The sequence below is a fragment of the Schistocerca gregaria genome, chromosome 8 (genome assembly GCF_023897955.1).
Source record: "Schistocerca gregaria isolate iqSchGreg1 chromosome 8, iqSchGreg1.2, whole genome shotgun sequence".
Lineage (NCBI taxonomy): Eukaryota > Metazoa > Arthropoda > Insecta > Orthoptera > Acrididae > Schistocerca > Schistocerca gregaria.
The window spans coordinates 290,363,087-290,390,634 of record NC_064927.1 but is presented as its reverse complement, the minus strand read 5'-3'; the positions used below and the strand labels follow the sequence as shown (position 1 = coordinate 290,390,634).

Below are 27,548 nucleotides of genomic sequence, written 5' to 3'. Positions count from 1 at the left end.
CCCTTTCTTGTAATTATTAATATTATTAGTAAGGATAAAAGTACCCTTCATCTTTTTCATTCCTGTGTTAGACTGGTGTAGTTAGCATTTGAAGAATGGTTCTACATATACTAATGATGTATCTAATAACATGGTCAGAAATAACTATTAATTAACCAAAACTGTAACAATACTGTTTTTTCAGGTTATGTGACAGACAATGCTAATTCACCAGTGGCTCATGCAGAGATTAGAGTGGCAGGAAATCTGTTTGTTACAAGAACAACAGAATTTGGTCATTTCTGGAGACCGCTTCCATTCAGAAACACTGAACCTGAGTTGGAAGTAGCAGCTTCTGCTCCTGGTTACCTGTCAGCGGCTCGCCTTCTTCAGCTTCCAGAGTCAGGGGAGATGCACACACCATCAGCTTTGATGTTCCATATAGAAAGGGATGCCCGTGTACTTGGCATGCCACGGCTTGCCTTTGTTGTTGTGGCTGGTAAGTGTTTTGTGAATATCCTTTTATTGAAGATTATTGAAAATACTCCATAATCAATGAACAGATGATACTGCACAGATTTTAAAACAAAAGCTGCTAACAACCCAATGACTGGTTTGAACACCACAGTGCTTTACTAGGCATAGTCCCCTTCTTGTGATGCAATTTAATGTGAAGTCTGAACTATGATGCAACTCAGCATTTCTTAGAGATAAACAGAGGTGAAAGATGGGACAAATGGCAAATAAAAATCCTAGGACTGTTCAGGGATTGAACCAGACCCCTTTGGATTTGTTGTCTGGCACTTTAAAAATGAGCCTTTATACTGTACAGCTACATTCAAATAAATTTACTTCTTGGTTTCACAAATGGGGAAATAAATTTTGTTAGTGAAAAGGGAGAAAGTGAGTGGCAGCTTAGATATTAAAATTGTTAAAGAGGGGGATGGCAATATGGTGTTCATTCATAGTAAGGCATGCTGTCTGGTGTTGATGACATGTTCCTGTAGTTTTTTACATCATTAATGAGACTTAAATACACTAAAAGTTTCAAGTGTCCCAACAACCGAACATACAAGAGATTAAGATGCGGGAAATAAGCTTGCCAATGTACTGGACCCCCAGACCAATCCAGTGCTCTTTAAATGTCTGTGTAAGGTTTTCTGTGTCTTTTGAGAGAAATTTGTCTGACTCTCCATCATGTGTGAACGACATCTCCAGCTGATGTTGGACTAGCACCTCTTCCAGCAGTACAGGCAAATCGTTTGATAGGAACCAAAGAGACCATGCACCAGTGAACCTGTTTGGTAGTGTGGTAAAGTTTTGTTAGTCTGTTGCCAATAATTTTTGCCCATACATTGACTGAAAATAGGTGCTGATGCCTTGCTTCTTCAACTGTATGTAGATTTGCATTAGCCCACAAGTTGGTTTTGAAAATTGACAATTCTGTCTCACATGAAACCATCCTTCTTTGTGAACAGTATCTTTGTTGTGAAAAGTGGATCTTCACCACATGTTATTAACAGGCATTGGTTGAACTGCATTCTGGGAGGCCCTTCTTCTTGGCCATAGGGCTAGGGCATGCTGTATATGATACAGTTATAGCAGTTGTTCAGGACTGATCAGACTGAAGGATGACTAACCCCGATAAATCATGAAATTCTACACACAATAGTTCCATGATCGTCTTCCACTCATTGCAATACGTGCTTCTTCACAACAAGAGTATGAATGGTGCAATATCTGTCACAATCTGCTGTTGGTAGAGGTATGGGTGCGAGGTCTCGTAATCACCAGAAAGAACAGCAAAATAATTTTGCAGGTGATAGGCTGTGTTCTTGATATTTTTCAGCATTTGGAACATGGACTGAACAGTTGCTTCCATTTGCCAGACTATAACAAAAGATCATGCCTGCCATTCCCATGCGGAATAATGGGCTTCTATTACACTAGTAAGTACAGAGATAAAACTACAGTGTAAAAATGCTTCCTCAACTCATCAAAACACAAATTGCTTCTATTAGAACTAATGTATGCACTGTACTTACCAAGAACTGTGAACACGGTTTACAGGAATAACACTAACAGATGTTTACTGCTACCTGTATCCATGGACACAACAGACGAATGTGTTGCTACTTTTTTTTTTTTTTTTTTTTTTCACTGTATTCTGTAGGTCATTCATTGTACAAAGAGCTTGCAGTACAAGAGGTGTTTCACAGTGGCAAAGATGAACAAGAGCTCATAACTTGTAAGATATGTATTTTATAACCCATAAGGATCAACATGGTGCAGTGGTTGGCACACAGCACTCACATTCGGGAGGACACTGGTTCAAATCCACATCCAGCCCATCAGATTTAGGTTTTTCGCAATTTCCCTAAGTCACTCTTGGCAAATGACAGGATGGCTCCTTTGAAAGCGTACAGCCAATTTTCAGACCTTGAAACAATCTGACTTGTGCTTTGTCTCTAATGGCCTCAATGTCAGCAGGATGTTAAACCTTCCTTCTGCTGCCTTTATAGCATTGTGTTATGCCAGTGTACATTTCGAAGTCATAGTTTTGTCTGATCAGGGTTTTCTGTTGTTGCTTAACAGAAAGTCCTAACGATGATGCTGTCACTTCTAAATGTATGTTGGCATAATAAAATGCTATAAGACTGTAGACTGCATTTATTATTGGATCAATCTGTGAGGAAAAACCAGTGGTCTGGTTCTTGATATCTTATATTTTGATAATTTTTTGGTACATTGACCATCAATGTCGTCCGCATGAAAAACCCCAAATTAAAATTTTTGAATCACTCAGTTTTGAGTAATTAATTTTTAAAGTTTCCAAAGTTATATGATTTTTGTAATGTTTTGAAACCCTAAAATGGCTACATTCTAAAAACTGATGTACAAACCTAAAATTTGTACCATTTTGGCCTTTTTTTTATAAGCTTCAAGAATATGTACTACTTTTGATCATTCATAAAAATGCTCAATTTTCCAAACCATTTTTTTAATTTTTAAAATTTCAAAATAGGAATTTTTGTTTTGTTTTGAGAAAAATGTGCATTAGTCATATTATTTTTCAAATGTTTGTGTGTCAGATTGTGATGGTATTCCAGAGAGAATGTACTAAAACAGATTTTATTTTACTGTTAAATGCAGTATTTAGTGCATAGGCAGTATGACTCTGGAGTTAGTGGTAAGTTTTAATGGAATCCTTAAATAGCAAAAATCAATTAAGACTATCACATCATTTTTGTCTTTCGTTTGGTGACAATCTATTACATGATCAGAATTGCACATTTAAATTTAAAATCAGTTTCGGCTTTCCAATAACTGTGGAAATATTTTTACGTCAACTAACACATGCTCAATAAACACTACAAAAATTTACTGAATTGTGCCTTTTTACAGATGCATTAATATTAATAACAAAACATTGGTGTAGTTATTATTTAACAGTGTGTTACTTGTGAGTGCCTTGCAATCAGAAATATCCTACTCATCTTCAACAAGAAAAACACCATGGTGATGCAAATACTACATCTTATATATTTCAGGCTTCTTTTGAATGACACAATCTAGTCTTCTCAAGCAGTACTGGTGGAGTATTGATGTAACAACACTTACTTTTCGAATATAATCTGTTAAGTTTTTTGTATCTTTTTATTAGATATTCTGCATGTCCTTCAGGGGCAGTTATGGCATGTTTTGGACTAAGATGAGGTCTGAACTAAGAGTCAATTTATCTGGTCTTCTAGGGTCTGAAAAAGGAGGAGTTAGTCCACAAGAAAGCATAAATAAACGGGTTTAATTCTTCTTTTTCATCTCTTGTTAGCACACAAGCTATCTGCAGTTTGTTGTCATAAGCAACCAACAAATCCTGTAATGTGTTCGAAAGGCACCTATACTCACTTGATTATTAGAACATCAAATGCTTAAAATTAGAAACAACTTTTGCTTTAACTTGTCCCTGTGATTGCTATCACTTCATAAAATGTTTTTGTCATGCTCTAGACTGACCATTAGGTAACAACAAGATGTCAAAAGCAGATGGAGACACCTGAAGAACAATATTCAAGAAGTAACTTTCAAAGTTATAGGAAAAAGGATATGACCTAACAAAATTTGATTTAACATGAAGTGCCAAAAAAATTTGGTGGAGGGAAAAAATGCAATGACATCTTGGATTTAAGAAAGGAACAATATGGCACTAAAGGAAAGCTACTACAAAATCTGTCAGAAAACACACTGAACTCTAAGACAAGGGAATACTACAACAATATGATAAGAGAAGCAGAGGATGATTTTAAACATCATAGGTCAAGGAAGATTTATCAAAACATTTTAAAAAAATCTTTTGTCAAATTTACTAGAAGGGAACAATTTATAAAGAGTCAGCATGAGAAAATACTAACCCACAAGAGTGACACACAAAAAAATGGAAGGCATACTTTTCATAGCTACTCAGCTGCAATGATCCACGGTTTTACTTCAAAATTGAAGAACCTGATACAGCTGATGTACAAGTCACTATCCCATCAGTAAATGAAATAAAGCACCTAAGAATAACAAGGCTTTGAGTGAAGACCAGATATGAACTAAGGTATTAAAGAATGGAGGACCACGACTTGAATTAGAAATACTGTCTTTAATAGAAGCAATTTGGAAGACAGAAACCACACCAATAGACAGGAAAACCACAGTTATATGCCCCATGTTTAACAAGAATGATCTCTTTGTGTGCAGTAACTGCAGAGGTATTGCTTTACTGGATGTCACTTACAAAATCCTAGTGAGGTGACTATTAAACAGACTGATCCCTGTAACTGAAGATCTAGTTGTAGAATAGATCCACATTAGATCAGTTATTCACTCTAACACAAATAACTGAGATGAAATGTGAATTCAATGTAGATGTTCACATATTATTTTTACATTTCAAAAAGACCTACAGTAGCATAAACTGATAGACTCTGCAAAAAGTATAATGAAGAAATTTCAAATACCATCAAAGATAACCAGATTATTTAAAATGTGCATAGACAAAACTTTGTCATATAAAGACTTCTGTAGCGGAAACTGAAAATTTTAAGGTGTTCACTGGATGGAGACAATGAAATGTCCTATCAGCTATTTTATTTAACCTTGTCTTATTGTTAGAGAAGAATGATAAAAAATGTAGTAAAACTAATCCACAAGGGATCAAATGCGGAAGGAGAGCATTATCAGGCTTGGCCCTCGACCGTGCGAACTGTTTGGCCGATATAGGATTTGCCACAGCCGCCCGCTTTCTTAAGCCCTACGTCATCTTTTGCCATTCCTAGTGGGTCACGAATGTTTGCTGGTGGCTGGAAGGTGACGCAAGATTGACACAGTCTTCTGGCCACCAGCAAAGATTCGTGACCTACTAGGAATGGCAAAAGATGACGTAGGGCTTAAGAAAGCGGGCGTATACAAAATCCCGTGCGGCTGTGGTAAATCCTATATTGGCCAAACAGTTTGCACAGTTGAGGAGCGATGCAAAGATCACGAACGTCACACCCGCTTACGCCAACCCAGCCATTCGGCTCTATCAGAACACTGCATTGAAACCGGACACACAGCGAAATTCGAAGAGACAAAAATCCTGACTGCCACAAGTGCCTACTGGGACAGTATCTACAAGGATGCCATAGAAATTCAAGTAACAGATAACCTCATCAACACGGACAATGGGGATTCAACTTAGCAAGGCCTGGAAACCATTATTAAACACCATCAAAGAACAACAGTGCGAGCAGACGCGAGATCTTTCTGCCACGGCAGACGGAGATGAAGTGCGCCTACCACCTAGCGTGGCTGCAGCTACCCCCACCCCTCCCACCACGCGGTGCCCCGCCGGCCGCCCGTGCCGGGGTACGACTCGGGACCCCACGGACACATCGCAGACAGATCATTCCATCAGCACTACCTGATGATGGCGGAACGGTTTTTCGCCGATATATCGTGGAACTTTAACTGGACAACCAAGAACCTTGGATACAGCACATTCACCGGGAAGGCCTCAGATCACATATCACCAACCTCTACGGGGATGCTATGTACCAACTGGTGAAGAAACTGGATAAGCTTTGGAACCAGAAAGGACGTCTGCTAAGTTCTCTCGCCTTTTTACTAAGGTGTAGGGATGAAAACACCATACCTACTTTCGTCAAAATGATGCTTTACATATGCACGCCTGCAGCGAATCGCATTAAGCGAAGAGCCAGTCTGCCCCTGGTCAGGGAGAGGATTCGCTACACCCGTCTACAACTGGACAAGAACACCAAGGAGCTGCTGCATCTTCACCTATGATTATCCTCCTTAATCCAGGATCACACTTAGGAATGGGTGGACGGTGTTACCTGGGCCCAGGCAGACTGGACCCACCGTAAATCCACGGAGAAGCAGATCACCAAGTTTGCTCGACTACCTGGCAAACCGAAACATGAGATAGTGCCCACTAGGTGGACTGTGATTAACCTCACAGGTAAACCACTCGACGACGCAGCTACAGCTGTACTTGAAAAAGGACTCAATTTCGCACCGACACCTACGTATGTGCCGTTCAATGAAATAATCTCTTCAGTATAACACACAGTCCGTGGCTTACCAGATGACAAAGCAGAAGAAATCAGAAGGGAAACTTGCAGGATTGTTTCAAGGTCAAAACCAGCCAGAAGCAACATCTCGGGAGCAGAAAGAGCAGCACTACGAGCCCTCAGAGACAATAAGGAGGTAGTCATTCTTCCTGCCAACCATCCTTGAGAGACGCGACTACGAACAGAAAATGCTGCAATTGATAGACGATCCAGCACATCGGAAAATCAACTTAGACCTGACCAGGAAGATACAACAAAGCACTGCCACCTTGCTGAAAAATGGCGTGCTCAAGGACAAGGACATCAAAAGACTTTGGCAATGTTCAGCGGTATCTCCGAGGATATATGGTCTCCAAAAACGCACAAAGAAGGGATGCGACCCATAGCCAGCTACATAGGGTTACCGACGTATCACTTGTCACAGCACTTAGCAAGCATGTTAAGACCTTATGTGGGGAAATGTGCGCACCATATCCGGAACTCGACGGACTTCATTGGTTGCCTGAAGGAGATGACACTACAGGAATCTGACATCATGGTCAGCTTCGATGCCGTCTCATTATTCACAAGTGTCCCGCTGGAAGATTCTCTCCACTTAATCAGTGAGAAATTGAGGCCTGATCTGACACAACTGTTCAGACATGTGTTAACATCGACATACTTTGTCTTCAACGGTCAATACTACGAGCAGAACGGGAGTAGCAATGGGGAGCCTGCCCTCCCCATTGGTGGCCAACCTGTTCATGGAGAGTTTAGAAGAGGAGGCACTGGAAGCCGCCAAACTGAAACCTGTATGTTCTTTCGCTATGTGGATGACACGTTTGTCATCTGGCCACATGGACAGGGAGAGCTACAGATCTAAATTCAGTCCACAGTAACATTCAGTTCACCATGGAGACTGAGAAAGATGGAAAACTACCCTTTCTTGATGTCCTAGTGGAACGTAGTTCTGATGACTCACTGGGTCACAGTGTGTATCGAAAGCCCACACACACTGACCTGTACCTACATGCATCCAGCTGCCACCATCCGGCGCAGCTTAATGGAATGCTCAACACCTTGGTACATAGAGCACACTCGATCTCTGATGAACAGAACTTGAGATCCTTCTGCCACGGCAGACGGAGATGGACTGCGCCTACCACCGGGCGTGGCTACAGCTACCCCCACCCCTCCCACCACGCGGCGCCCCGCCGGCCGACCGTGCGGGTATACGACTCAGGACCCTGCGGTCATAAATACCATGGACACAGCGCAGACAGATCATTCCATCAGCACTACCTGATGATGGCGGAATGGTTATTCGCAGAAATATCGTGGAACTTCGACGATCGGATCTGGCTGGACACCCGATAACATTGGACACATGTTAAGAAACATTTTTGGGCCAGTATCTGATGAAAATGACATGGGGTGAATGATAAGAAAAAGTGTAGACTTAAGAGAGATGTAAAAATATGTAACATTGTCAAAGTGCTAAAGAAGAGAAGGTTGAACTGGGCAGGCCATATAGAAAGAATGACAGAAAATAAACAACCCAAAATAACATTTGGTAGGGCTGTAGATGGACTGAGAGCACAGGAAGATCCAGAATTAGGTGATGAGATAATATCAGGTAAGACACAGTTAGGATGAACATCAACACCTAAAGAACAAACAGTGAACTCAACAGAAAGAAATGAAAGAGGCTCTTGGAGCAGGTGTATGATGGTCAATATGGCTCTTGTTACATGTAAAGAAAGTGTAGTAAGCTCTTCTGTTTTCCAGCATGTTTATCATTTGTCACATAGAAAAAAGTGACCAATGGAATATTTTGTTTAACCCCACTCAAGCAATTGGTAAGGAGTTAATATTTTGTTACTTACAGGGGTTTGCTAGCTTTGCCTGCAAGCCCTTTTACTGTGCTGTTAACACTATCACAAACTCCATTTCCATATGAAGTAGCAGAAAAACACTGTTCTGCTTAAATTCATCCAAAATCTTTAAGATGATAACAAAAGTTAGAAAAGTTAATTTGATTCTTATCTCGTGTCACTGAATGATTTACAAGCAGTGTAATTCAGTACAGCAATGTTGAGTGCTACATTCCTCAAACTGCAATGAAACTTACTGCATTCTGTGTAAAATGCCACTACTAGTGTTTCAAAAAAATTGTTATGTCAATGCATGGCTTGTGAAACACACATGCAACAACTGAATTAAAATATGTAAAATGAAATAAGATGTAATATTCCTTAGATTATTTATGTTAACTATATGGCATGACGTACTGAGTTGTTAACATGATAAATCAGTATGTACTTGATTAGTACAAAAAATTAATTTCAACTTTAGTTTTGTAAACGAGCATGTAAATCATGTACAGTTGTGGTAATGTTGGCAAAACAAATTGCAATAAAATAAAATTTATTTCAGTATGTTCCAATAGGTATACACTCATGAATTTTGGCACACACATTAACAGATAGTGTAGGACTGATGCAAATTCTTATCAACACTAAACACATTCCATCTTTGAAATTTCAATAATTAAAAAAAACTTCTATGTTGATAAAATTTAGCCAAAATGAGAGAAATTTCAGCTCTGAAAATAAAATAGTTTGAGATATGGTTCTTTTAAGCTTTCAGTGACAAATATCACACAATTATTGAAACTTTAAAAATTAATAACTTAAAAATGAAATGTCCACTCCATAAAGAGGACATATTGAGTTGCAGACAGGCAGAACAAAAGACCCTTACACATAGCTTCTGGCCAAAACCTTTTGCAGTAAAGTAAATGCACACATTCATTCACACAAACAATAACACCTCACACAGATGTGACTGCCATCTCTGGCAACTCGAACTGGAACCCAACTATAATGTAAAAATGTTCCCACTCCATCAAGCCTCATTGTTACAGCAACCAGTTGAGAAGTTTTTCAGAACAAAAGCCGTCTCAGTTGTGAAATTATTTAAAGTCAGTGACTCAATTCACCCTCTTGGGGCATCATCAGATTGTGTGAAAATAGCTGGATACATGACCCATCAGTCACAAAACCAAATATAATGTTAAACAGACACCAAAGTAACTGGATATATGATGAATGGATTATATATCTGGTTACTTTGGTGTCTATTTTACATCATACATGGTTTTATGACTGATGGCTCATGTACAGAGCTACGTTTACACAACCAGATGATGCTCCAAAAGGATGAAACATGTCATTGACATTAAATAATTTTACAACCGAGATTGATTTTATTCTGAAGCAACTATCGTGCAGCACAGAAGCAACAATCTGGAGGAGTTGGGGAAGGAGGAGGGATAGTAGGGTATAGGTGGCAGGAGAGGAGGACTCTGGCAGAGCGCACAGGGACTAGACTGCCAACAGGTGCAGTGTGCAGAGGCTGTGGGGCAGAGACGTGGGGAGGAAGGGGGGGAAATGGGAAGCAAAACAGGAGTGGAATGGGGAAGGGGAAAGAAGAGCAAGTGTGTTGGCAGAGGGTAGCACACAATGAGGGTAGGAGACGAGAGTAGGGAAGTGAAGATAGGACAGAGGGGGTGGAAACTGTTGGGTGAAGGGAGTGGAGACACCAGGTTACCTTAGGTTGTGGTTGGAATCATTTTGGGAGGTAAGAATGTGTTGTGAGAATAATTCCCATCAGGGCAATTCAGAAAAGCTGGTGAAGAAGGATAGGATCCAGAGGACTTGGGTATTGAAGCAGCCATTGAAATCAATTATGTTATGTTCAGCTGCATGTTATGCCACCGGGTGGTCTGCTTTGCTCTTGGCCACAGTTTGGCAATGACTTTTCATCCTGGGGGACATCTGGTTAGTGGTCGCACCAACATAAAAAGATGTGCAATGATTGCAGCAGAGCTGTTATATGACATGACTGCTCTTCACAGGTGGTCCAGCCTCTGTTGAGGTAGGATAAGCCTGTGACAGGCTTCAAACAGGAAATCCGGGCAGGTCATGCACCTGGGTCTTCCACAGTGAAATGATCCCTGTGGCAAGGAGGTGGGACTGGAAGTGGCATAGTGATTGACTATGATGTTTTGGAGGTTGGGTGGGTGACAGAACATTTTTAATTGGTTGACTTCACACCAAATGATCCTATTCAGTTTTCCATTTATTTCACTTTCTTGATTTTCTAAAGCTAGCCATGATGGCTACTATGAAATTAAACAGGTAAGACGTACAGGTTGACCAAGAAGCAAATGGCTTCAGGGGGGAAGGAAAAGACCATGAGACGACAAACAACAAGAAGAAGAATTTGAAAGTGTCAGAGTCAAATCTGCCAGACTTCTGTTAGGTGATCATGTGTGCATGGAATTCAAACCTTCCTGAGGTAGGGGGCAATTTTGTATATGCTGTTAAAGATTGCTGCTCATCCCATCCAAATGGAATTCTCCAAGTATGATACACATCAAAGATTAATGTTGAAGCTGTCTTCAACTTGAAGGTGGGTTGACATCACAGATTGGAGGTGGTATCTCATTGCTTTCCTCTTAACGTTTGAACAGACCAACCCAGCAAGTTATAGTTTAACGTGGTCTCTGAATCATGGTGCATCTCAGCATTTTTCATGTTAAAAATTTTGCTAGAAGTGAAAGAAGTAACACACAGCAAAGGTTGTAGCTGTTATTGGGACTGACATCATCAAGAGCATTTCTTTCATTTCTGAAACTGAGTGAGGTGATTTAGTGATTACCACATTGGACTCTTATTTAGGTTCCTGTGGGTTTCCTAAATAGATTAAAGTGAATGCAGTGATGTTAATGAAAAGCACACTGCCAGTTAACTTTGATTGTCTTTCCTTATGGGAGCTTCGGTTTCATCTCTAACAACCTTTTTGTCAATAGTATACTAAACTCTAGTTTGCCTTCCTACCATACCTTCTGGCACTGAACCAACAGAAGACTATTATCTTGCAAACAGATGTGTATTTCTAAATGAATCCACTCAAGGCAGTAATCAGTATACAGAATGATTCAGTATAAAACTATGGGTAAAAGAAACTGAGTACTTCACATTATATTACACCATTACTCTGTTAATCCTTCACATGATCTCAAGTTGAGAAAGATGAAAGTTGTGGTAGCAGCCATTAAATTTATTTGTTGATAATGCTTAAATGGTACGAAACGCAAGTTATTATCAATAAATTTAAAAGCACTTCCTTATCGGCAACTGTGAATGTCTATTGAAGTAGATAGTGAAATTTCGATTTAGAGCCTCCCACCACAGTGGGAAAAAAGAAAATACCTCTGATCAACATTATGAAATGGAGATGTATTTCAAATTGTGCCAGCTTCATGGAGTACTGTTTTAGGACAGTGATCAGACCATATTTATCGGCAAGTTCAACCACTGATATCACGCATAGTCACATAAGGTACCAGTTGCACGCATTTATAATTATCCCATCCTAATGTTCAAACAATGGAAAATTCAGGATAGAATGTAAAAATATTATGAAAAGGAAAGTTGCTACTCACCATAAAGCGGAGATGCTGAGTCGCAGATAAGCAGTGTGGTTTCAGTTGTCTGAGACTGCGGTCTTGTGTTTGTGTGTGTGTGTGTGTGTGTGTGTGTGTGTGTGTGTGTGTGTGTGTGTGTCTCGTCTATTTTTGATGAAGGCCTTAATGACCAAAAGCTTTATTTGTGACAGTCTTTTTGTTGTCTGCGACTCACCATCCTAATGTTCCAAATTTGTTTATGTCTAGCAGTATTATGATGAATTCTGTTAGATGCAGGCTGATCCATTCTTAACATTACAATAGTGTTACTTTGTTGACCAACCTTTAGTTTCATAAATAGTCTTATATTACATGTTAATTATTAATTTTGGACTTGACTAATTTACTTTTTTTCTCTCTCTTTCTATTTAGGAGCCGTGTGCCTCCTCATTGTCATATTGGCAACTTGTTGTTATGCTACCTGGCAGCGTAGAAGGCGAACACAGTATGATAAGTACAGTTTCATGCAGCTTGCATCAGAGAGAGTTTCAATGTTTGATGATGACGATGATGATGAGAAAGAAAATGAAATTTTTCGCGCTCCTTTCACAGGTAATACAAAAGGCTAATAATTAATATTGTCTTGACTGATATTTATTAATGTGGCCACATAAATTTTATAAATTTTTAAGATATACAACATGACTCCTCATCTGCTTTCACAGAATCCACTGAATTGTAACAAATTTAATTGGTAGTGTGTCACAATTAAGGAATCAGTTTTACAATGGTTGATAAAATGTGGCACTATATTTTACATCTTTACATTATGATCACTGTAAGGGAAGTTAGCTAGAATTAGTTAACAAAGTACTTTATAGTTTTTCAGAATGTGTCATTAACTGTCTAATAATTTCTACATTACTGTGTCTAAAATTTTGCAATATTTTTGCAGTAGTGGTCATTTCCAGTCTGCATCTACCCAAAGATTATTATTTAATTACTAATCCCAAAAATGAAAATTTTGCTAAACTGTAAAATGTCCCTAGTTCATATCTAACTTATCTAGTGCATGTGTTAACTTTAAGTCACAACATTACTGGAGAAACTGTAATTGTATGGTTTTTATAGTCAGTTTCATACATCAAGTCGTGTAATGCCTACGTCCCAAATGAACGCAGTTGACAAAGTGTGCAATAGTTTTACTCTATGGCAAAAGAATGGAAGCTGTCAGAAAATATACATACTGTTTATTTTATATAAAATATATCTTATATGAAGAAAGAAAAAATTGACTACTCGAGTTTGATCATATGTGCAGACAGTAGGAGTATGTTTCTCTCTGTAGGGAATGCGAAGATGATTGACTCACTCCATCATTTAGTGTATTACACCAAAAAGAGTTATCTACTTATATAGTTTGTTATCTTTCAGATTCCAGAAGTGATGCCAAGATAGATGATGATGGTATACGACCCTACTATGACAAACTGATCAACCGAGAAGACAGTGAGACAGATTCTGAAGAAGATGAAGATATTGTTCTTGTTCGACCACAACAGTAGTGACTAATATTATGATGTATCCAGTCTTTCACTATTTTTTAACTGTTCCATTAGGCTGTGTTTACTCCAGGACATCCTTGAGAAGATGATGAACAATTAAGTTCCCCCACTCCCTTCCTGATATGATTAGTAAAATAATTAATTCTTGTCCCTATAAAATATTTGTTAGTGGACTTGAAAACTGTAACACAATAGCTCATGTACTATTTTATGTTGTCCTTTACAGATTATTGTGCAGTGACACTTGTCATTCTTCCAAAATGGACAAAATTATGATTATTTTGCTAATTAGTTTCATAAGATGATTGGATCATTACTGTTAAATGACTTCAAGTGGCACTGCAGTATTCATTCCTAAAATATTGCCATATTCCAGTGTCTGTGACAATACATGTTAAACCTATGTACTGTAATTTGTAGATTCATTAGTAGTTCCATTCTATGCTCACTAAACTTTTAATTTCCCAAGAAGTTATTTTGTCTAATTTTATCCATACCCTTGCTTGACAGTTACTCCAAAGAAAGGGGGGAAGCAAAAAGACTACATAAAAGGTGTTTTCTTGTAAGGAAATCACAGTGTAATTAGTGGTAATGTAATAAGTTAATGTTAGTATGTTGGTTAAAGTTTCAGAGGATCTGTGTAAAGCATTTTTATGTATTTTATTTATCTGTAGATAAACAGTCCCACCACCACCACCACCACCACCACCACCACCACCACCACCACCACCTCCACCTCCATTGCCCCCAACTCGATCACCACCACCTCAAACAATTTAGTTTCTTGATTTACTCATTTTTATATATTTTATATGTGCTAATATTTCATTCATAACCCACAAAAGTCCCAATCTTTGTATTAATCATTGTAGCTTTCCCTTGAGATATTTTTATGAAATAGTATACTGATTTATTTTTCCCAGCTGTTTCCAAATACTTGCTTCTGTATTATTAAGCAGATAAACTTACAACTAACCACATAAAATATTGTTATATCAGCAAACTAACACTGTTGCTGACAATAATAGTTTGTGTGTGACTGGAGAGCAAACAGTATTTCGTGTAAATAGACACAACCACCTTTGCCTTTGTTACGAGCAGAACTATTCCAAAACACATTCCAAGAATTAATCCTGAAATTGATGGACATTATATTTGATGGCAGCTGCTATTAGGAATTGCTATTGGCAAGACTATCTGGAGGGTAATGGCTATCTTTGAGCATAATACACCAGTTGTAATATTAAGTTTGAAACCTGTCAGCACATAGAAATAACTAAGTACTATGTTTGAATTACTAATGAAAAAACCAGTTTTGAACTTTTGAATTTACTTATCAACAAACCAGTTGATTAGAAGTACAAGAAACTGTAAAGTAGTTTTTAATTTTAAGATTTGCAGTTCCTAAACATGGGAGAAGAACCAAAAAGCTGTTAATGAAAATATTTTATAATATGCACTTTGTAAAAAACACTTGTAAAGTTTTATGTTTTCTGTAATCAGCTGTTACTCCAAAATGGAAATATTTTTATAGTCATATGTATTCCGTGTTTTGCTATCGACTCCTTACACATAAATGAAACTGCAGTGAGGCAATTCTGTAAGAGATAACAATGAAGTATTCATGTAAATAATGTATTTTATGTTGTATGATGTTTAATATCCATGTGAGATAATTTTTTGCCAACTAAAAAAAATGACATTTTTGAAAGTTTGACATTTTACCATATATGGTAAATGCAGAACATTTTAATCAAGAATTATTTTAAATTTAATTGGTCCCTTAAGGGACCATTAAATAGCAATAATTATTGTGATTACTTTATTTTTATATGTATTTTTATGTGAATATTGTCATTACTTTTGGGACCATTTTGCACTCTGTAAACAAATTGGAGAGCTGTTTATAGTATCATAAGGCCGCCAATTTAGATAGCAGTCATTGGATACTATGTATGTAATACTGCAGTTGTTTGTATCAAGAATTCAATAAAATTAATTTTGTTATAAATTTCTCCAACATAGGTCAGTACTTTTTGACAGGTTAATAATGACCAACAAAAATTCCTTATTTCCTGTTTGTCTGAAATCCTAGTTTTGTAATTTAACCAATTCAAGTTGCAACCTGGCGGAAATTTAATGACAACAAATTGTTAGACCCATTGCATGGTGCAATAAAATCAGAATTGATAACTGAAAGCGAAAGCCTTAGAGTTAATGGTGCAAGATATGTACTGTATCCACAAAATATTTTCTATTCATTTTTAAAATAAAACCCATTTGCTACACTGAAAGAATTTTTTTGAAATTAGGCTGGTTTCAATATATTTTTTGGACACTCTGAAAATTTTCAGCCTGCTCATTAATCTTCTTATGAGGCCAAATTGTTTTGCACTAATTCTGATGTGACCACAAGTTTCTTCTGTCAGCACCACCTCAGTAGAACTCCCATCTTTGAGCTTTTAGAATGTCATCATCATCATTATTATTTGGAGCAAATTCTTTTGCTCTCAACTTTACCTTCTCTTGCCCTTGTTATTCATATTTTGAGAGAAAAATGGGTAGGGAATGTTTCATCGGTGCTCACCAATTGTTAATGTTATTTTTATTAAGCTTTTCACATTTCTTAGTAAATTATTCTGTTCTTGAGGTTCTCTGCTGTTACATTTATTTTTTGTTCAGACTATTAATGTTCATTGTTGGTATCTAGATGAGTGACTCAGCTCAGCACAAGCCCTGAGCACAGCCACGTGAAATAGTGGCAAAAAAAAAAAAAAAAAAAAAAAAAAAAAAAAAAAAAAAAAAAATCTGACAACTTTATATATTGACAATGCCGTCAACAGCTCAGAAGAATTTTATTGACTGTATGAAGGATGTTTAAGGAATTCCCTGTGAAATTTCTGCAGCATACTCTAAACAACCTTGGAAAAATATGGGCGGCAATTTTACTGCAACACAATTATGCCATTTCGACAATACAACAGAAGTTTCACTGAGAAGCCCATACACATCCTCTACACAGTCCCTGTGTCTCCCTACACGATTTCCGTATTTTTGGAGACCTGGAGGAAGATATTTGTGACCATTGATTTGCTTTGGATAAAGAGGTGCACACCTGGGTACAATCATGATTCTGCAGGCAACTGCAATTATTTTTCCATGGAGGCTCTGATCATCTTGACTTATAGTGGGATAAATTTATTAACAGTTATGGCATTTACTTTTGGAATAATAAACAGTTTACTTGCTTTTTTCATTCTCTCATTTTTATTTGACCCCCCCCCCCCCCCCCTTATAGAAAAATGCGATTAAGGGGGAGTACAGCATATGGACTTCGCACTATGCTCATGTGCTTGAGCATATCAAAATGCATAACAAGCTTGCTGTGAAGAAGCTAAAAACTATTATTATAGAATAACATGAAAATGAACACCATTTTAATCCCTTGAAATCATTTTGTTACTAGGCATCAACAGAATGGCCCATGTAAGTGAATGACACGTTTTGCACCATATTTCCTGTGTGTGTCACATGGAAGTGCAAAGGCAACCTTTTACTATAGTGCAAAACATGCTGCAAACTCACAAAGGCCCTCATCATCTTCCGAGCAGGCAAAGTGAATGTGTCAGCTCTGGTAACGCTTCAGGAATGTAAGAAGAAAGTTTATATCCTACTCCAGGATAAGATCTACTGAGTAATAGTAGATGGCCCAAATGACAAAATGAAGAGTAAGACCAAAGAAATCCAAAATGCTTTCAGGAAAATGGTGTACATAAACTTTGCCCTTATGCATCCACACCTCAAACATTTTACAGACTATCAAAAGTCCACAAAAAGAAATGCTGTTTCAACCTACTGTAACATTGAGAAACTATCTATAGAGCTAGTAAAATACCTAATAGCCTCACATGGTCCCTTTATTGGCAAGTGTTTGTACCAAACACACAACATTTTCGTTGGCAGATTCAGACTTGCAACTACATCATGAAAACCTGATGATGATCTTTGATGTGACATTGTCTTAATAGGTTACCTCTTAGATGCTGGCACCTAATCAGAGAAAAGTTGGAGACTTTATTTCATAATCACAGAACATACAATACAACAAGTCAAAGATACATTGTCCTAAGAGTAAATAAACAGTCTCTCACTTGCCTGAAGTACATCACTCTGTGACATCCTCCCCACCCTGATCAACCTCTAAAGGTACGGCCAGCAGCACAGGACGACTAATGATGTGACCTTCTGGTGTCAGGAGTATTATTGTCCTTACCCTGCCGTCTCTTCCTGGTAGTACCTTTTATATCCTGGCCTTCTTCCACATATGTCGCGGACAAGGTCCTCTTGGATCAGCATGATGTCGCCAGGGCGAAAGGGGATGACTCGTCCCAATGGGCATTTAACTTCATGGTAGTTCCGGAGCTCCAATAGGTATTCTTTAATCCAGCGGTTCCAAAAACTGTCACAGAGTTGCTGTCTCAGTCGGAATTCCTTTGTTAAATTGGTGTTCACTGAAGGCTCTGGTCCCATCGGAATAGTCGTAAGTTTTTCTCCCGTCAGAAAATGGGAAGGTGTGAGTGCATCACAATCATTTCCTGGTGTGATGGTCCTGGAGTTCACCGTGGCTTCAATACTTATCAAGATGGTGTTCAGTTGTTCCTCAGTGAGCTTTGTGAGTCCCAATACCTTCCGTAGGCAACACTTTATAGTGCCCACCATTCTTTCCCACCTTCCTCCCCACCAAGCCGCCTGGGAGACAATGAACACTTTATAGTGCCCACCATTCTTTCCCACCTTCCTCCCCACCAAGCCGCCCGGGAGACAATGAATTTCCAAGTAATACCATGGTGGGCGAGGAACTGATGAGTTTTTGTGGTGGTTAATGCCTTCCAAAGTTGGGCTAGTTCCATATTTTTGGCGTGGAATGTTTTCACGCTATCTGTATATATCGTGTGGGGTAGTCCGCATCTTCCCGCAAATCGCTGAAGTGTCATAAGAAACTTGTCCATTAACAAGTCTGTACAGAGTTCAAGGTGTACATCTCGTGTGGTAGCACATGTGAAAAGAGTGATATATGACTTGTGTGTTTCCTTCCCCACTTTGATGAATAGTGGACCAGCAAAGTCTATTCCGGTTACAGCAAATGGTTTGGCAGGTGAAACTCGTTCAGGTGGCAGCGGTGCTTCGATCTGTTGCCCTCGTGGATTCTTCAAGATCTTACATGTGAGGCATGAGTGTAGGATTCTTTTGATGGCCTGACGAGCTCTAAGGATCCAAAATTCGGTTTGCAGTTCGGATAGTACAGAATGAACACCAAAGTGATGAAGGCGAGTGTGTGTCTCTCGAATAATCAATTGTGTGAAGTGGCGGGAACCGTCAAGGAGTACATGATGTTTTTGTCCCATATTTAGGCTAATGAACTGCAGTCGACCTCTAGGGACGTATCAGTCCACCTTCTAGGAAAGGATTGTATAGTGCGATTTTTGACTGTTTCGGCAGTGGTAAGTTATTCTGAAGTGCATTTAATTCGCTGCGGAAGGAATCTCTCTGGCCCACTCGAATCCAATACATTTTGGCAGCTGATAAATCGGTGGCTGTAAGTTCTCCTGAAGATTTATTCTTCTGACGAATGTTGTGTAGGAAGCGGAGAGTCCATGCTGTGATACGAATGAGCTTCCAGTATGAGCTGAATTTAAGTAAGTTCAAAAGGCTGGCTGGCGTAGATATTGACAAAACTTGGCTCTGGGTTTTCTTCCTCTTTTCTTTGGGAGGAAGTCGTACCATCGTTGGAGTATCATTTGGCCAGCATTCAGGAGGGTGTGTAAGCCAAGGCGGGCCATGCCACCAAATATCCAGAGAATTCATTTGGTAGACGAGGAGTCCACGTGGGAGGTGGTCAGCAGGATTATCTGGTCCTGGGCAGTGTTTCCATTGCGTGGGAGTCGTGTGTGTTTGTATCTCAGTTACCTGATTACAAACAAAGGTCTTCCATCTGTTAGGATCACAGCAAATCCAACGTAGTGTTATTGTAGAATCCGTCCACAATATCGCATGGGCAATTTTAAAATCTCTTGCGCGGCAAAAGTAACACAATAGTCTGGTCCCAACTACTGCCGCTAAAAGTTCGAGTCGAGGCAATGTCACCTTCTTAATAGGAGCAAGTCTGTTCTTGCTGCAGGCTAAATGGGTTACAACGTCATCATCTAAGACAGTACGAATGTACAAAGCTGCTCCATATGCCTTTTCTGAGGCGTCACAGAATACGTGCAGCTGAGAGTCTCTTCCATGAGCTGTAGGTATCCATCTAGGGACACGTATATGTGACAATGAAGGTAAGCTAGATATCCAAGTGCGCCATCGTGCCCCTATCCCAGGGCATAAGTTCATCCCAGCCAATTCCTCGGCACCATGTGTCCTGGAATAGCAATTTCCCAACAAGAGAAACAGGGGAAAACAGTCCGAGTGGGTCATAGAATTTAGCTGTAGATTGTAAAAGAAGTCGTCTGGTGGCTGGCTCTTCTGACAGCCTTCTGATGATTTCGCTAGGGTCGTTACAGAAGTAGTCACCTGCGGTGTTCCAGTCTACACCTAAAACTTAAGTCTGGGTGTGGAGCTCTCGCCCTTCTGGCCTCCAGATAGTGTGGAGTTGTTCACAGTTGGTAGCCCATTTTGATAAGGGGAGACTGATTAATTTCATTAGGGTTACAAGTTCATAATATATAGTTATAACCAAATTATCACCTTCTACTGAGATCACAAAGTCGTCCATGTATGCAGTCTTGTTTATAAGTGGCGCTACGGTGGGAAATGCTGTCATACACTTGTCGGCAAGTTCTCTTAGTGTTGCAGAAAGTAAAAATGGGCTAGAGGTCAGGCCGAATGGAAGTCTGTTAAAACGGTATTCTGTTAGTTCAACCGTCGTTTGAAGATTTCCTGTTTGATCCTGGCTAATTTTGAACCAGAAAAATCTGGTCAAGTCTTTGTCATTTTCGTTCACGGTTAATTGAAGGAAAGCCTGTGTGATGTCCGCAACGATAGCCGTAGAATATAGTCTGAAACGCAGTAAAATTTCCAGAATCTCGGGTAATAGGTTCGGTCCTACTTCAAATACCTCATTCAGAGAAGGTGCATTGTTTTCGAGAGATGAAGCGTCAAAGACTATTCTCCACTTAGTGGTTCCGTATTTCGCCTTCCTCACTGCATGATGAGGGAGATAAAATAGCTCCTTTCCTGAGAGTTGGGTGGGAGCGGCTTCTACTTGCCCCTTCATAATGTAGTCTAGCATAAGATCGAAATACATTTGCTTAAAGGTCTCTTGGCGTTGAAATCTTTCCCTAAGGTGCTTGAATCGTTTTTCCGCGATAGTTCTGTTACTCGAAAGCACTGTATGTTACCTTTTGGGAAGTGTAACCAGTGCTCGATGATCCTTTATAGAGAAAGATGCTCTAAACGCTTCAAGAAGTCTCGTATCCTTGTTGTTCACACGTAGATCCTGATCGGCAGTAATCCCTATAGTTCCCAAGTCCCAAAAGCGTCTGAAGTCATTGTCTGAGTGCAGAGGAGATCGGTCAGTCTGAGCTAAATTTACCATGGTTGCATGCACACAGGCTTGTGAATTGTTACCACTAAGTATCCAGCCAAACAGAGAAGGAACTAACACTGAGGTTTCAGAGATGCATATGGGCGAATTGTGCTTCACTATCTTCCAATAAAAATCGCCTCCTACAAGAATCTCCACTGGAAGATCTTCTGTTGAATCGGTTTTCGGATCTGCTAGCGTAATCTTATGGGTATCCGGTAAACCTTTTATATGTTGTGGAACTGAAGGCTGGTGAGAAATAACGTGAGTACTTTCGGAGGCAGTAAGTGGCACTGAAGAATTCTTCCAAAGCCCCTTCATATTAAACTGAACAAGCCTGCGGTGGCGTGGGCGTGTAGGGTTTGATTCAAAGGAACAAACGGTTAGTTCTTGTCGGTCTACCGTTTGCAGTTTCAGATCATCAATCAGCGATTTTGCTATGAAGCTGGACTACCTGCGTCCAGTAGACATCGCGTTGTCCTGATCAATCCTGTAGGTCCTGAGACGCATACTTGAGCTGTCTGAATGTACGTATATCCGTGGGGAGCGACAGATACCTTTCCCACGGAAGTAACGTTTGTCTGACGCGCAGGACCCCTAATATCCTTTCGTTCCTCACAAATGGACTTATGATGCAGTCTTTTACAGTTAACACACCGAGCCTTTTCTTTATTTTTGCAATTTGACACTTTGTGCCCACGTTGAAGACAAAGAAAGCATCTGTTTGCTAGTTTCAATTTATCTATTCTATCATTAACGCGTACGATGTTCTTACAGTCTTGCACCCAATGACCGCAAGATTCGCAAAAGACGCAGAATTGTTCCTTTACGCTGGTATCATTCGGAGTCGATGTTTTAGATTTCGCGTGCACCTGAAGAGCGGACGCTGTGGGAAGGTTACTAGAAGTGCTGGAAAATTCACTGCGTATCTTCTGCGTGGTAAGCGCCCCGTCGACTTCCTCGTTCGGAAACTCCATCAGTTGCAAAATGTCCCCTTCTGTTATTCCTGTACGCTTGGCGTGAATTATCCAGCGGCGGCATATGTCATCAGGAACAGCGCGTAAAATTTTCGGCGCGAGGACTCGGCCGTATCCGTTAACGTCTTCCCCAAGTGCCCGGAGAGCTTGAATAAGTCGCTGACATTCAATGAATGATGAATTAAGTTCCCCTGGGGTGGACAGCTTAATTGGTTTTATGGCTTCGAGATAATCTAAGTGGGCTTGAATTACTCGATCCTTGTTGCCATAACGCGCTTGGAGAATCCTCTTCGTTTCTGCGTACGTCTCGGCCGTCGCCGCAATACCGTCCACTAAATGCTTTGGTTCTCCCAAGAGATAGCCTCGAAGAAAGATGCAGTTACCGTCGGATCTTTGTCAACCGACTGCTCAAACTGCTCCCAGAATCGTGCCCATGTCTCGATATCGCCTGAAAAAGGCTCAAGTTTGATCGGCGGAAGTTTTACTGAAGCTATGGGAACAATCATTGTTACAGATTGTACCGGTGGATTGTCGGGAATCTTTATGTCTGCTACAGATTTCGCAACCTGTTTCTCTATTTCGTGAGACAATTGAGAAATTATGACTTTCGCGGTGTCTATATAATCTTCGCATTTAGGAATATCTTCTTCGTATTCGTCATCGCATAACAAATCGTGAATATCCTCATCTAATTTAACAAGGCGGTTCAGAACGCTTCTCAATCTTTCATTGTACAATAACATTTATAATCCACCATTTCCGATGTGTCTTACAACTTTGCAACTTCCGCTACGAGTCGCGTAATGTTTGCTCTTTCTTTCATACGTTTTCTCTTTAGACAGTGTAGCTGTGTTTCTGGTTTGTCCATTCCGTCCGATTACTCCAAAGTTTAAAGCACTGTCGGCTAGCGATCAGCTGGTCCTAGTAAGGCGTTATCTTTGGATCGCTAGTCGAAGTAGTTCAATTGACGGTCGCTAGATGGCAGCACTAGACATAAACAATCTACAGGCGTAGCGTAGGATCGTTAAAGCGCCAATCGAACAGCTACAATAGAAGTACACAGCGGCAATAATGAAATCAGTTCCCTTATAAATGGCACTGCAAACATGTTGCGTGGTAATTCAATTGAACTTAGCCGTGTATGCACGGGGTTGTCGTCGAAGAGCTTGCGTTGTGTGACAAATCGCTGCAGTAAGCCCCCTCGTAGCATTGCCGCGTGACGTGCGTCCAGAATTCAGGGTTAACAACGGCAATCGTGAAAATTGTTTCGGGCAAAGTCTATCCCGGGTTTTGGCACCAAATTGTTACGTCGTGAATCACAGTAGAGCAGCGATTAGCACTCTAACAACACTTTATTTTATAGTCACAGAACATACGATACAACAAGTCAAAGATACATTGTCCTAAGAGTAAACAAACAGTCTCTCACTTGCCCGAAGTACATCACTATGTGACACTGCTACTTGCATTGGTTGTGATCCCATGGCTGTCATTTAAATGAAACATCTGTGTTTTCCAGAGAGCCATGCCTGCTGACAGTGGCTGACCTAATGACAACACTGGACACAGGAGTGACACTACATAATCATTTCAGATCAGTCCCATTTCTGCATACAACATCACAGCGGCTCAAAGTAGAGCAATCATTTACACTGTAGGAATGCTACATTCATTGAGTAGAATATGGTATTCAAAGAAATTATTATGGACATAAGAAAACATAACTTTTTATCCTTCTTTGGAGCCCTTTGCCTAGATCAGGTTGAGGGATATGTATTCTTGAAAGACCACCCTTTTTTCTAATTGATTAAGTAGATTAATTGTAGCAGTAGGGTTAAGTGGACCAAACTATGAGGTCATCAGCCCCTCTGTCTTACATGTGTCAAGGCAGAAAATGTTCTCAGAGGAGAATGAAACAGCACACAAATCATGATAAACCCAATTGTAACTAAGAATCAAGTAGAGGGGGGAGGGGGAAAGGTGGTGTAAAGTGGGTGAGTTGTGAGGTCAGCCACTTTGGCATTGTCCACTAGACCCGGAGATAGTGTATCGACAAGTTCAAGGTTTCACTTTCAGGGGCCAAATCAGGACAGTTCAGTAGGATATGGACCACCATCAGACAGGCACCACACTGATAGTGGGGTAGATTCTCACATCATAGGATATGGTCATAGGTCAGCCAAGAATGGCCACTGCAAAGCCAACAGAGAACAGTAGATTCCCTGCAAGAAGCATGAACAGAAGACTGCCACACGGTCATGGTTCCCTTTATTGTTTTTAGTTTGTTTGGAGAAATGAGGGTGCACCAACCCATGTACCAAACCTCCAACAATTGATGATGTAGAGTCGACTTAAGATCTGGTTCTGATACTCACATCACTGAAACCAGCATCCTGATAGCCAAGTTAGCCACCTAGTCACTCCCTGGGATCCCAATATGACCTGCAGACCAGACAAAGATGACTGACTGTCCAGTTTGGTGGAGGTCAGAAAGTAGATCCTAGAGAGTTGATGGTAGCACTGGGCAGTAGCCTGAAGAGTATTGAGGGAGTTACAGCCAATTAAATACACTCCTGGAAATGGAAAAACGAACACATTGACACCGGTGTGTCAGACCCACCATACTTGCTCCGGACACTGCGAGAGGGCTGTACAAGCAATGATCACACGCACGGCACAGCGGACACACCAGGAACCGAGGTGTTGGCCGTCGAATGGCGCTAGCTGCGCAGCATTTGTGCACCGCCGCCGTCAGTGTCAGCCAGTTTGCCGTGGCATACGGTGCTCCATCGCAGTCTTTAACACTGGTTGCATGCCGCGACATCGTGGACGTGAACCGTATGTGCAGTTGACGGACTTTGAGCGAGGGCTTATAGTGGGCATGCGGGAGGCCGGGTGGACGTACCGCCGAATTTGTCAACACGTGGGGCGTGAGGTCTCCACAGTACATCGATGTTGTCGCCAGTGGTCGGCGGAAGGTGAACGTGCCCGTCGACCTGGGACCGGACCGCAGTGACGCACGGATGAACGCCAAGACTGTAGGATACTACGCAGTGCCGTAGGGGACCACACCGCCACTTCCCAGCAAATTAGGGACACTTTTGCTCCTGGGGTATCGGCAAGGACCATTCGCAATCGTCTCCATGAAGCTGGGCTATGGTCCCGCACACCGTTAGGCCGTCTTCCGCTCACGCCCCAATATCGTGCAGCCCGCCTCCAGTGGTGTCGCGACAGGCGTGAATGGAGGGACGAATGGAGACGTGTCGTCTTCAGCGATGAGAGTCGCTTCTGCCTTGGTGTCAATGATGGTCATATGCGTGTTTGGCGCCGTGCAGGTGAGCGCCACAATCAGGACTGCATACGACCGAGGCACACAGGGCCAACACCTGGCATCATGGTGTGGGGAGTGATCTCCTACACTGGCCATACACCTCTGGTGATCGTCGAGGGGACACTGAATAGTGCACGGTACATCCAAACCGTCATCGAACCCATCATTCTACCATTCCTAGACCGGCAAGGAAACTTGCTGTTCCAACAGGACAATGCACGTCCGCATGTATCCCGTGCCACCCAACGTGCTCTAGAAGGTGTAAGTCAACTACCCTGGCCAGCAAGATCTCCGGATCTGTCCCCCATTGAGCATGTTTGGGACTGGATGAAGCGTCGTCTCACGCGGTCTGCACGTCCAGCACGAACGCTGGTCCAACTGAGGCGCCAGGTGGAAATGGCATGGCAAGCCGTTCCACAGGACTACATCCAGCATCTCTACGATCGTCTCCATGGGAGAATAGCAGCCTGCATTGCTGCGAAAGGTGGATATACACTGTACTAGTGCCGACATTGTGCATGCTCTGTTGCCTGTGTCTATGTGCCTGTGGTTCTGTCAGTGTGATCATGTGATGTATCTGACCCCAGGAATGTGTCAATAAAGTTTCCCCTTCCTGGGACAATGAATTCACGGTGTTCTTATTTCAATTTCCAGGAGTGTATGTCTTGCTGGCGTAAGAATGAACAGATGGAGGGCTCAACTGATGGCCACTATTCTGCAGTGAATACATAGCACCCATTCGGCAGGTAGCATATTACACTGCACTTTGCATTAAGTAGGCAAAACTGGTTTTCCTGTCATCCATAAAATGTTCGCTGTATATCACTTCCAAATCCAGAAAAGCATCAAAGACAGATGGGAAGAGGCAGTGAAAATCAATGGTGTCTACAGAGTCTTTCAGTCCAAAGGACAGGTGGAGGCAGACCACAGGATGGCGTGTAGGCCATTTGGGGAGGGTTACATGATTGTCCCCTGATAAGAGGTGACTGTGGGGGAATTGGAGGTCAGAACAAAGACTATGTGTGCTCTGTATGGGAACTTGATCATGACTCCAGTGCTGGGCCTTGGTTGTGGAAGGTGGATTGCCCTACCACAGGAAAGGATATGATAATTCAGATGCTGAGTGGAGCATTGAATGTGTATCACCTAGTTGAGGAGCACATAATTGAGCACATGATCTCCATGAATAGGCTGTTCACAGGACTGCTCCAAAAGGTACCTGTTGCTAGTCGGCTTCCACAGTGATGTATCGAATCCAGCATCCGCAATGCTGAAGGTGATACTGAGCTGTATGATAGATTCTTGTAATCGAGACAGGAGAGGATCAGAGTTTTGTAAAGTCGCAAAAATGTTGAGCAGGCTTCATCCTGGTGGTTGTTACTGAGTCAGCAAAAAATGTTAAGGTGGGACCAGTACATCTGCTTACATTGATGTAGATCGGGAAGCCACATCAGCTGGGCATTGAAGACCAGTCCCAAAAAGCAATGAGATTCCATCTTATTTAGTAAGTAGTTATTGAAGTAGAATTCTGGTTGTGATGAACGATATGATGATGACAGAAGTACATGACACTCATCTTTGGGGGGGGGAGGGGGGGGGGGGAACCAGAAGTCATGGGTGAGAGCCCAGAAGAGCCAAAGTAGTGCAGCAACACCCACTGTTGAGGATCAATAGCAATTGCAAAAACCAACATTCAGAGAGGGTGATACTGTAGCCACTAGAAACTGGAGTACATTCAATACAGATCACTGCAGGACCCCATTCGCTAGTATAATTGTGGGAGTTATAGTGGGAATCATCAACTTGAAGCAGGAAAGTATGATGTGACAAGACATAAATTGGGAATGGGGCCAGAGTCTCCACTTATGTAGGTCAATGAGGATGTGGCACTGCCATGTAGTATCATAAGCCTTTTTCAAGTCCAAGAAGATAGTGATAAGGTGTTGATGCTGGTAAATTCTGACTACATGGCAGACTCCAGGCAGGCCAAATTGTAAGCAGTAGAACAGTTCTGGTAAAAACCACTCTGAGATGGAGCCAAAAGGCCCTGA

At 41.0% G+C, this 27,548-nt stretch overlaps 1 protein-coding gene across 1 annotated transcript in view; it reads left to right on the top strand.

Moving 5' to 3' along the window:
* The window catches only part of LOC126285149 (carboxypeptidase D-like), a 225,740-nt gene extending 210,106 nt beyond the window's left edge, over positions 1–15,634 (top strand). Inside the window, exons 25-27 of the mRNA XM_049984464.1 lie at positions 185–478; positions 12,478–12,657; positions 13,480–15,634. Of these exons, the coding sequence (XP_049840421.1) occupies positions 185–478; positions 12,478–12,657; positions 13,480–13,610 (605 nt within the window). The 3' untranslated portion in view covers positions 13,611–15,634. The remainder of the gene's footprint in view (positions 1–184; positions 479–12,477; positions 12,658–13,479) is intronic.
* The last annotated feature ends 11,914 nt before the right edge of the window (positions 15,635–27,548 follow it).